This window comes from Ochotona curzoniae, unplaced genomic scaffold, assembly GCF_017591425.1.
Source record: "Ochotona curzoniae isolate NIBS_2020 unplaced genomic scaffold, NIBS_Ocur_1.0 contig_3622, whole genome shotgun sequence".
NCBI lineage: Eukaryota > Metazoa > Chordata > Mammalia > Lagomorpha > Ochotonidae > Ochotona > Ochotona curzoniae.
In genome coordinates, this window is record NW_024465926.1 from 20222152 (window position 1) to 20234162 (window position 12011).

At 52.8% G+C, this 12011-nt stretch overlaps 1 protein-coding gene across 1 annotated transcript in view; it reads left to right on the plus strand.

Annotated features, from left to right (window-relative positions):
• Positions 1-12011, plus strand: part of CNGB1 (cyclic nucleotide gated channel subunit beta 1) — a 52675-nt gene that overhangs the window by 9238 nt on the left and 31426 nt on the right. Inside the window, exons 11-14 of the mRNA XM_040982179.1 lie at positions 4014-4176; positions 4968-5054; positions 10570-10654; positions 11249-11297. Of these exons, the coding sequence (XP_040838113.1) occupies positions 4014-4176; positions 4968-5054; positions 10570-10654; positions 11249-11297 (384 nt within the window). The remainder of the gene's footprint in view (positions 1-4013; positions 4177-4967; positions 5055-10569; positions 10655-11248; positions 11298-12011) is intronic.

A 12011-nucleotide genomic window follows, 5' to 3' on the forward strand; every position in this document is an offset into this window, starting at 1 on the left:
ACTGGCTCGACATGGGGCCCAGGAGTCCTGAGGGTTCATTGCCAGGGCTGCCAGCCACTGAGTAGTGGTAGCCGTGGATGATAGGATTCTCACAGTGTAGGTGCCCAGGGTGGGAATTAGTATCAGCAGTGGCCACGCCCTTTGAACCCTCAGGGAGAGAGTCACCCCCTCTGGCTTCCGGCTCCCAGGGCTGCTGGGAACTCCTGGCCTCCCTTGGCTGCCAGTTACTTCCTAAACTTCCCCTGCATGGGCCTTTCCTCCAGCTGCCTGTGCCAAATCCCCCCTCTTTGTTACAAGACATCTGTCATTGGATTTAGGATCCACCCTAAATCCAGACTGATCTTGTCTTGAGATCATTAACCTCGTTACATCCTCTAAGACCCCATTTCCAAAGAAGGGCGCAGACCCGGGGCAAGGACTCAGATGGATTCTTTGGGGGAGACTCCCTGCTCAGTTCCCTAGCTATCCTCTTCACTCACTCACTTGTTCATCCATCCATCCATCCATCCATCCATCCATTCCCTTATTCATTCCCTCCATCTTTCCGCCCTGTCGCCCACCCTTCTATCTTCTCCTCTGTTCCAGGGGCAGTGGCAGCTGGAGGCCTCTGAAACAAGGGAGAAGGGGACCTGGGAGAGTGCGGCCGGACAAACGGATGGATGGATGGAAGGGATGGAGGCTGCTCTGGAGAGAAGACCTTCTGGAAGAGGGTGGCTCCTGACCCCCACCCTATGTGAACAGTATACCCTGCTCCTCCCCACACCCCCAGGCAGTGGAGTCCTGCCAGTCCCAGCAGTGCAGGACACTTGTCCAGGTGCAGCCTGAGAGACTTAGGCCAAATAATAGGAAGACTTCTCTGCTGTGTCCCCAGTAGAACTCCTTTAGGAGTGTGCTTGTCTATGCCTGGCCCTTAGCCTGGCTCAGCAGACAGGGCCCTGACACAAGTTTTCTTGGAAGCCCGGGAATGTGGGTAAACAAGGGACAGGTAGTGAAATGGACATTAAAAAAGCATACACTAGCTGTATCAACTTATGGTTGCATGTTGTTGCTTATAAGTAGGCCGTGGTGCATGCTGGGATTGCAATCAGGAGAGGATTGCTTTAAGGAAGCCAGGTGGCAGCTGGGGATCCTAGCTGCCCCTGGAAGTCATTGCACAAATTAGAGTTCATGGCCACCATTGAAAACTCAGCTGATGTGGCACAAGAAAGTTGGCTTGTCTGAAATACCAGGAAGATGTAGCTGTGCTCATGAAGATGGTCTGAGGATGATGGCACCTGCTGTTTTATCATGTCCACCTCCTTCCTTTAGTTAGGCTCTGAGACCTCCCCCCTGGGTATAAGGCAGTCTAGCAGAAGGGTTAAAGTGAGCAAAAGCCTTGAAAAAGTGAGCTAGGCCAGAGCCCAGAGTCCTGGACACAGAAGATGAAACCAGCAAGGCCAGGGCCTGTCTTCAGGGGACCAGGCTGTAGGCAAGGGGGAGTGCCTTCATGATGGGCACTTGGGGGCTGAGTAGCATAGAGGGCTGGCAGGGCAGTCAGTGCTGGAGATGGCCTCTACCCAGACTCCATTTAGAGAAGACAGAGAGCCTGGGAATCGGCTTTTTCCAGAAGCACTCAGCAGCCAGGGATTCTAATTGTGGGTCCCTTGAGAGATGCCTGGGGAGTGAGAGATCAGTGCTTCAGGGCACAGTGCAAGGAGACATGGAGCTGGCCCAGGGAAGTGGGGGTCAGGAGCCAGGCCTGCCAGAGGGGACAGCTAGGAGCCGGGGCTGGGGCTTGGCCAGGGAGCTGGGAATAGATTGTTGCCATTTCATGGCTGAGGACGGAATCCCTTTTGGGGAGGGACTGGCTTGGGATAGCCAGGAGTGCGGAGAATCAGACACCTTCAGTGTGCTGGCAGCTCCAGGGGCAACACAGCTGCTGCCCCGCAAGCCCTGCTGGGGCCTTGCCACAGGGACCAGGGGCAGAGCAGCTCAGGCCTGCCATTCCCTGTCCTGTCCTGGCCTGGCCAGGGAGCTGCACATCTCTGAGATGCTGCTCACTACATGGGACCTAAGGAGAAGATGTTAACCACCAGGAACACCAGCCCTGCTATCGAATGCTGCTGGTGCCATTAAGCCACCCCCAGGAAGCACTTAGCATTGGCTGGGGGTTGTGTACCAGGAAAATTGGCATCGGGAGTACTGGCTCCCTGGGTGGTTCCAGATGTGTGGCTCAGCTGGGTGAGCTAGCACCTAGGGCCCCATAATAGGAAGAGGACTAGTCTTGCTCTTCAGGGCTGCTGTGAAAGCCAACAAGCTCACTGTCGGCCTGGTTGATGCTTTGTATCGTGCTGTTCCCAGCTGAACAGGGATGTATGCGACCCCAGGGGTTTCTGGGAGCAGCGATGCTGCTCCAGTGCTGGATGGCGACAGGGAGTGGCACATGCAGTGTGTCCCACTTCTGGAATCAGGGGCACACTTGGAGGATCATTGCAGTGCAAAGCTCAGGAATATGTGTAGGGCCCAGAACCCATGCAATATGAGCTACTTTTGAGGGTACACATGGAGGCTTCCTTGCCGGGCAGGCAGTAGAACAGGGGTAACCCCTGGACCTGGAAGCTGGGAATCCTGTGCATGGCACATAGGAAATACCCCAGGAAAGAAGGCATTAACCTGTGCTTCAGTTAGCTCATCTGTAACATGAGCAGCAAAATATACAAGAGACAAAATAAAATGAGGAAAATAATTATTTGGTATACCTCACAAAGGTGAGGTGCATGGCCATCAATCACTTAGCATTGGACCTGGCACATAGTCACCGTTCAGTAACCCTCACTATTGTCACTGTAAGAAAAATTATGATTTAAAAAACTATTTATTGGGAAGGCAATCTGACAGAGAAGGAGGGACACAGAAGGACATGTGGCATCTATTGGTTCACTCCCAACATGGGCACAACTTCCACCCAAGCCAGGAGCCAGGATCACCACCCAGGTCCCCGATGTGGGTGGGAGAGACTGAAGTTCTTGGGTCATTTTCATAGTAGTAGGGAGGTGGATTAGAAAGAGGAGTAGCCGGGACTCAAACTGGCACTCTGATTGGATGCTGGTATTGCAAGTGGCAACACTGACCCCTATAATGATTATGCCACAATAACCTCTGAAGTGAGAGGGGAAGACCTAAGTCTAGCTTCCATTTACTGTCTGTTATTGATATGTACAACTTGTATTTTATGGTTCTGTGCTAAAAATTCAGTCTGTTATGAATTCTTGCTTGACTGGAGGGCTACCAAGACCCCTGGAGCTTGATGGAGCGGGGTACCTGCTTTCTGGGCAGTCTGCCCTATTCTCCCTGACACTTTCCTGGGGCTGAGCTGGGGCTCCTGGGAGACTCTTTGCCATTCCTGCCTCCCTCTACCACCAGGCTCACAGGCTTGTGGTTTTGTATTGTCAGGGGCAAGGGGAGAAATATGGAAAATCATAGACTCCTTCTGCAGGTGGGACCATCCCTATGAACAAGTGGAAGAAGGAACTTCTAGGCTCAGGAGTGGAGAGGGGAAGGATCCCCAGAAGCGAGTCCTGGGCTTTCAAGCATGCTGTCACCACGGAGGAAGCATCTGGAGCTCTGAAAGTGGGCAGGCTCTGCCTGCCTCTTTGGAGCAGGCCAGCTACTGGGCCCCTGTTGGTGACAGGTGGACTCTGGGTATTTGACACCACCTGTGGTGCTGAGCACACATCTCCAAGAAGGTTTTAGTGAGAGTCAAATGCGATCTGCAGTGACAAGGTTCTGGATTGGGAGGATCCGGGATGTGTATGTGGGTGGGGATTCTATCAGGAGGAGGCCAGGCAGATACTGAGGACTTCCCACATTGCTTGAGTGTCTGTCTGGCTGTTCATGGTCTCCCTACACTGGTGCCGTTTCCTTACTGCCTGGGCTAAGAGCTGACATACTTGCTGGTGACTGTCAAGGTTCTCCTGGACCACAGGGGTGCACGCTTTCCTGCCCCCCACATGCACCAATGGCTCTCCCCGCAGTCAGCATCCACCCTGGAGAACAAATGGAGCCTGACCTTGTCCTGGAAGAGGTTGACCCTCACTGGGAGAACACCCACCGGGATGGTGGTGGCAGCAGCCCATGGGAGACAGAGGAAGTACCGGCTTATGAAGAAGAGGACTATGCCATGGAGGAGGTGCCTAGGTAAGGAGCTGGAGAAGCCCTCCACTCCCAACAAATTGATTATTGCTTAAGAAGGTAACAGGTATGTGGTGCAGAATCCCAAATGCAGGGAAGGGTACAGAGCAGGAACCTCATCCCCTCCCCCATTACCCATGCCCCTCTCCCACTTGGGTTCTTATGTACCACCCCAGCGATGACCTGGGCGCAGCACAGTTGGCCTCTCTATGTTTTGCAAACTTCATGCCCCTGTCTGCACCTTGCAACAGTTGTTCACCCACACACCTGGAGGCCACCCTCATTTTCCATGCCTGCATAGTAGTTTGTGCTATGAATGCATCAAAGTCTATTTAACCTGTCCACTTTTGATGAACATTTAGGTTGATTTCAAAGCTGTATTTTTATGAACAAGGCTGCAACACACACTGTGGCAGAAGGAATCAGGTGGACCTTCAGGCACAATAATAAGGGTGGAAGAGGTGATAGTCTCTCCATGGGGACGCTGCCCTCCACATCTCTGCCTGTGGGGCTTGGTGATGGCTTTATCAGCCAAAAGGTTTCCAGTCCTCAAGTTCATAACTGACATTGCTGTGATGGGGGAAGTTGAGGCCCAAAGAGGCTCAGGGACTGACCTGGGGTCACCACCAGCCCCATGGAGGCTGGAGCAGACCCTCCAGTGGTGATGTGTCCTTGTCACTAAAGAGCCCTCAGCTGCTTGAGTGGGGCACCTGGGTGGAGCTTGGGGTCATGGGGAGACAGGTACAGTTTTAGGAGTCCTGGTAGAACCTCACCTCCCACCTCTGCCCCCAAAACAGGCAGCTGTCCCAGATTCAAGAGGAGAGAGAAGAGGAGGAGGAAGAGGAAGGAGAGCAGGAAGAGGAGGAAGAAGAGGAGGAAGCTGAGTAAGTTGCTTGTCCATCCCTGGGAGCTGTCCTAGGGATACAGGTTTATAGCCCTGACTGCTGGGATCCTGGGTTGGGGATTGGGGGACTCTCAAGGATTCCTGAGAGTTCCTTTGTGTTCTTCTGTGGAGGCTGGGGACCCCCAGTGTCCTCAGAATGAATGACAGGAATCATAGCCCCTACCACTCTGCAGCCTTCCACACCCATACTCTGGCATGGAGTTCCTTGAGAGATAGAACTTCTTCCTGTTTTCTCTGCCCATTCTCAGAGCCTAGAAAGTACCTGGTACACAGCAGGCACCATGCTTGGATGGAGACACAAATAGACTACCAAGCAGGCTCTCAGCTCTCTGCACTCCTTAACAATGCCACGACCGTCTCCTCACTTTGGCCACCCTGGCCACCTCCTAAGACTGTCCTGAATTCCGCTGACACCAGTAATGGTGAACTCTCTCACCTGCAAAGTTTCAGCATTTAAAAACTCATGGGAGTGCTCAGTTCAAATATAACTTTACCAAATGGAGACCAGTTAGCTTTAGAGAAGGCTGTTAGCACAAGTGGTAATGGAGGGGTGTGCATGGTGAATGTAATTAGGGAGGAAGAGGCAGTGGTAGGCACGCACGACTAAGCCTTGGATTAGGCATGGGTGGATGGGCCAGATCAGTTGGTGGCATTGGGAGCTGTGGGACTGCGGGTGAGCGGGGGTTGAGGAGAGACCCCAAGACCAGAGCAGAAGCTGGGGCAGTAAGGGGAAACCAGAAGGCCCAAGCAGTAGGTGTGGAGGGGTAAGAGGGAGAAGAAGAGTGCGGGACTGGGAGGCCACATGAAGTGTTTCAGGTAAGAGGGACGGCCTCCTAAGCAGGTTGTAAAGCCTTTGAACTTGACCTCCTAGTAGCACTGGGAGTCGCTAAAGATTTGGAAGCAAGAAGGAGGTATGAGCTGGCAGCTTTGCTTGGGAAAGCAGGAAGATGGCAAGGGGGTTGGGTTCATGGGACAGGGAACAGGAGTTAATCCAACCTCAAGCTCCAATCCCTGTCCTTGGCACCTGCCCACATCCACCTTCTACCCCTCACCAACCTGTCCCCATGGTCATGGCCTCAGGCAGGGCAGTGTCATGCTTTTGAGGAAAACAGCCACTTGGCTCCTTCCTGTTGGCATAATATCTTGGGCAAGTGGCACAGCCCAGAGCTGCTCTCATGGCTATAAGATGAGGGTGGGAGCAGTACCCTGCTCCTGGCTCCTCAGGGCCTGGTGGTGGTGATAGATGCCCATCCCTAGGCAGTGATGTTGCTGTCCCCAGGGAAGGTCACTTATAGTCCCAGTGAGGAGATAGTGAACTGTGAGACCAACACAGGTTTTCAGAGATGGCACCTATTTGGTATCATCTACTGAGTTTAGCTCAGTTCAAATGTCGTTTTTGCTCACACAGTAGGGGCCACAGTCTCTAGTAATAGGGAGCCCACACCCTCTCAAAAATTGTTGTTCTTTTCTTACAATTTATTTATTTGAAGGGCAGAGAGAGGGAGGAAGAGAGAAAGAAGAGAGAGAGAATGAGAGAGACTGATTTTTCCATCCATTGGTTCATTCTCCAAATAGCTGCCAACAGCCAGGGCTGGAGCAGACTGAAGCCAAGAGCCTAAAACTCCATTCTAGGCTCCCACGTGGGTGCAGGGTCCCAGAATTTGGGCCATCTCCCATTGCTTTCCCAGCTGCATTAGCAGGGAGCTAGATGGAAAGTGGAGAAGCTGGGACTTAAATTGATACTCAAATGGGATGTCAGTGTTTTTGGCCTAACCCACTGCACCACAGTGATGGTCCCTTACTCCTCCAGAATTTGAAATTCAGGAAATTTGTGGGCCACAGGCCCAGGGAGGTAATAGGACACTGAAGTGACTGAGCCAGTCATTCCAGAGCCAGGGCCAAAGGAGTGAGGACCAGGGCAGGTGGAGTTGGGAGCCCAGGGCTGAGGGAGGATGTGCTTGGCCAGCTTTGCAGAGGCGGCCCATGTTACTGATGATGCAAAGGTTCTGGTAATGCAGGCAGTTGCCTAGCAACCTGGTCTCTATAGGCTGCTGCCAGGTTTTGCCTAGCAACAGTGGCCTTTTGGTCCCCACCTGGCCTCCCGGGGGCTTTTCTGCAGAGTTCCCTGCACACCCACTTAGCCTGAGGAGAAGTGGGCAGGACAGGTGCTCACACACTGGCAGGGGCTGGGCCAGAGCTCTTCACGTCCACTCGCATGCTGTGGCCCCAGGCTTGGGGTGAAGGTCACAACCCCCAGCTGAAGTCTGGCACCATGGGCATCCTTGCTGGCCGAGACATAGAGACCCAAGTAGGTGGCTGCTTCTGCGTGCAGACTCCTCTTCGTCCTCCTCCTAGACTTGGGTTTTAGGGGGAGGAGTCCATTGAAGGTCATAGCCAGGATCTTGGTTTTAGGGGGTGCTGCTTGGGCCCTGGGGAAGGAGAAGTGTGCTGGTAAACTTCGAGGTTCTTGGGCCTTGAACTTGACAATCAGGGTCTCTGAGAAGGTCTCATGTGACTTGGGAGCTTTCTGGAAGTTGATGGCCAGATACTCTGGGCTGGACAAGAGGGAGCTGTTAAGCAGGAACAACATGGCTTTGGACCATGGGCTCTGAAACAGCTCACCAAGTACTCGGTGTCTTGAGAGCTGAGAATGTTTGTGCAAGATGTTCCTCAGTTCATGGGGTGATTTCATAGCCCCCTAGATTGCCACCTCTTGTGGGCTGAGTCATGATCATGGCAAGAGCAGTGTTAGCAGCAGCTGCCTTCAGGTGAACACCATTTCCCACACCAGACATGGTGCTAGGGCATCCCATTTCACAGATGAGAGAAACTGTGGCTCAGAGAGGGTGCTGTGCCAGAGAGCACAGGGCTGGGATTCTGTCCTAGGTCAGCTGACCTCAGAGCCAGCACTCAATTCTGCAGTTGAGGAGGGTGGCAGGGCAGTGCCTGGAGGGGGAGAAGCCTAGAGAATCTTTTCTGTCTGGCATCTGGCAATCCTTTGTCACTTACACCAAGTTCCAGTCGCCCCTGCTGACCTCACTCATAAGCCAGGATGGGACAGGCCTTGTTGCACAGCAGGTTCTGCTGCTGCTTGGTAAACCCACAGCTAGTAGAGGAGTGTGTTTGAGTTCTAACTGCTCTGCCTCTGATCCAGCTCCCTACTAATGCACCTGGGAGGCTTCGGGTGATAGCTTGAATGCGTTGGCCCCTGCCACCCACATGCCAGACTCTGATGGAATTCCTAGCTTCTGGCTGTGGTCTGGCCCAGTCTTGGGTGTTGCAGACATTTGAGGAGTGGCTCCCTGCTTGTGGCCTAGGAAAGCAGTGGAAGACGGCCCAAAGCCTTGGGACCCTGTACCTGCATGGGAGACCCAGAAGGAATGCCTGGCTTCTGGCTTTGGAATGGCTCAGGTCTGGCCATTGCAACCATTTGGGGAGTAAACCTAGTGCATGGAAGATCTTACTATCTCCCTTTCTCTCTGTAATTCTGCATTCCCAATAAAAGTTAAAAAAATTATTTTTAAAGAAAGAATTCCTGTCTTTTTTTTCTTTCTCAGTCTCTTTCTCTGCCTTTCAAGTAGCTGGAAATAAGTTAAAATTTAAAAAAGAAAATCTACAGTCAAGCTACCCTAACCTGTCCCAGTCTTGACTTTTTTTTTAAAGGCTTATTTTATTTGTGTTTGAAAGACAGGTTTACAGAGAGAAAGAGAGCCTCAATTGGCTGGTTCACTCTCCAAATGGCCACAATAGCTGGAGCTGGACCAATCCAAAGCCAGGAGCCAGGAGCTTCTTCCAGGTCTTCCATGCAGGTGCAGGGGCCCAAGGCCTTGGGCCATCCTCTGCTTCTTTTCCAGGCTGTTACAGGGAGCTGGGTCAGAAATGGAGCAGCTAAGACTCGAACCAGCGCCTGTATTGGATGCCAACATCGCAGGCAGAGGTTTAACATGCTATGCCATGGTGTTGCCCCTACCTCCCCCAACCTACCATTTGACAAGCAGGCCACTTCAAGGCTTCTGGGTGACTTACTTCAGGCCACACAAGGACTTCCTGACCCCAGGATGTTTATTTTCTGGGCCTTTGTGCTATGGGTGTTCATTTCCTGGGTCTTTGTGCTAGAGGCAGGGAGCCCAGGAGGACCCTGACCTCTGTTTCCTCCACACACCTGTACAGGACTGACTGCTTGGTGGAGTAGGCACAGCACCCAGAAGTCTTTTAGTGACTCATGTTTCCAGGTATTATGTTAATGTCTTAACCTTTTTCTTTAAAAGAAAAAAAAGGATTTGTTTATATATTTGAAAGGCAGAGACAGAGAATCTTGCATCAGCTTGTTCGTTCTCCAAATGGCCATAATGACTGAGGCTGGGGCTGGCCGTGGCCGAAGTCAGGAGCCTGAAACCCTATCCAGTTTTCCACATGGGTGGCAGGGGCCCCAGGACTTGGATCGTCTTCTGCAGTTTTTCCAGATGCATTAACAGGGAGATAGATTGGAAGTGGGGCAGCTGGGACTTGAACCATTGCTCATGGGATGCCAGCATCATAGGTGGCAACATAGCCTGTTGTACCACAAAGCCAGCCCCAACATATTATTCATCATACAAATACAGTCACTGAAAAATGTTTTCTAAATACATTTATAGGGAGGAAGGGGCCCATGAAAGTCATCGTGTGACTTTGCTCTTGTGACTTGAACCTCTACAAGGAAACCAGTCTCTCCCTGGGGAAGGGGGGAGTTTATTACTTTGACAAAGGACAGGTGCACATGATAAAAATGAAGAAAAATAAAGGGAGGTGAAAGCCTGGGTCATGTGAATCTGTCTTATTCCTCTATGTCACTGGGATGGGATAGACATGTGGAGTCAGGTCATAGAACAGAAGGGCAGCACACAGCCTCAGGTCCTGCTTGGCCTGTCCACACTGGGTAACTGTGGCTGACTGTGGGCCTCTCTGAATCTCTGCCTTTGGTTTTGGCTTTGGCCTCCCAAGCTTGGGTGCTGTGGGACAACTTGCTGTGTGACTGTGGCCACGTCTGTTTGCCTCTCTGGTCCTCTCTCTTCTCACACTTCCCTTGCTCTGCCTGCACCACAGAAACCCCCTAGGGGCAGTCAAGGTGGCCTGGGACTTGTGGCTCACTGTTACACGGTGCTCTTCGAGTGACACCTCAGGGGACTGCTCCTCCAACCATTCTCCATGTTGGTCTGTGTATATGCTGATCCCCCTTCTAGGACACCCTCTCTATCTGTTCTTTCTGTTAAAATCATTATCCTTGTGGCCCACTTTGCTGTCTACCTCCTTTGGAAAGCCTTCCTTCCCAGCAGAGTTGTAGCTTGTCTTTTGCAGGCTATTGCGGGTGTATTTCATTGGTACTAGGACACAGCCCTGGAAGCCCCAGGAGAGCAGGAGTGCCTCTGTTCCTAGCATCTCTGTGCCCCCAGCTCCCAGCACTCACAGGAGTCAGAAAGCACTGAACCCTCCTAACTACTCTCCTTTCTTTGCAGTGTCCTGCTGGATAGCTATCTGGGGGTGCAGGCAGACGTGGATCAGAGCGAAGGAGAAGCCCAGGACCTGCGGGACTCAGACCAGGTACGGAGAAGCACAGAGCCCCCGGGGGCCTTGAAGGACTGGGCTGGGGTCCTCTGGAAGCTGGGGCTGTACCCATAGGGCTGGTTTTTAGTGGGTGAAATGTCTGCGGGATATGGGATGGTGGGTCTTGCAAGTCCCTGCTCAGACTCGGGTCAGATGATGCAGAAATGTCCTTGACCATGGCTGGGGAATTGGGTGGCCCTCTTGTGAGAACCATGGTATGGAGTCAGGTGCATGTGGACTCAAGTCCACCTGCTCACACTGGGTCTTATGGCCACTGGTGTCCAAGGGGGCTAGGAATGCCTCACTGGGGGTTGTAGAAAGATCTGAAAGTAGTTGTACACTGTGGAATGCTGTCCTTGGGGGCAGCATCAAGCGATGGCTGCTGCTTTAGTTGCTTAGTCCCCAAGGCTGCAAAAGGGGACCATACAGAAAATTCTGGTGTCAGGGCTGGGGATTTCTGTGTGTTCTGCCTTCTGCAAGCTGTAGGCTACCCCCTACCCTAGTGGGCTGGCAGGGCAGGGAGAATCCCAAGACAGGGCTCCTGGCTGGGGGGTGTGGCGGGGAGGGTCACAGATTCCTTTTCTTCTGCAGGAGCTGTGGGAAGAGGAGGAAGAGGTAGCAACAGCCAAGAGCCCAGGAGGTAGGTGTGCGTGGTAGCCAGGGGTCTCCCTCCCTTCCTTCCTTCCTTCCTTCCTTCCTTCCTTCCTTCCTTCCTTCCTTCCTCTCTCCACTGCCTCCTCCCCCTCAGGCCAACTCCACCTCTTGGGGTCTGTGTTGGGGATGGAGTGTGAGGGCCCCAGGTCTTCCATGGGGCTGGGGAGTCCCACATTGGTCAACCACCCATCCTGTCATAGCCTCTGGCTGGGTAGGCAGCTCTGTGAACAGCTTCAGGAATACCTGTAAGGAAATAGCCTGCTGGTGGTGGGCCCTGAGCCCCATATCTCTGTGAGCTTTGGGGGGCTGCTCAGACCCCCAGGGTGGGCCCAGCACATAAACTATGACTACATGGTGGGGCAAGAGACCAAGGAAGCTGAGCCTGGGAAAATCATTCAGTGCTCTGGCTTGTGAGTGTTGCAAGCCTTACATTCCTCTGTGTCATTAAACCACCTCACTGTGGCAGCAAGACCATTACACAGATGAGAAAACTGAGGCTCATGTGCCAGATTGGTCCAAGCCGTCAAGGCACAAAGACCTGCATTTCACTCCTGGCTCCTTTCCTCTCCTTGCTCTGTGACATTGAATCAGTGCTGTGACCTCTCTGAGCCATTGCTCCCAAATCAAGACAACCGGGGCCACAAGTAGCAGCAGTGACCCGGCAGGGAGGCTGACTCTCAGCCTGGCCACCAGCATGGGG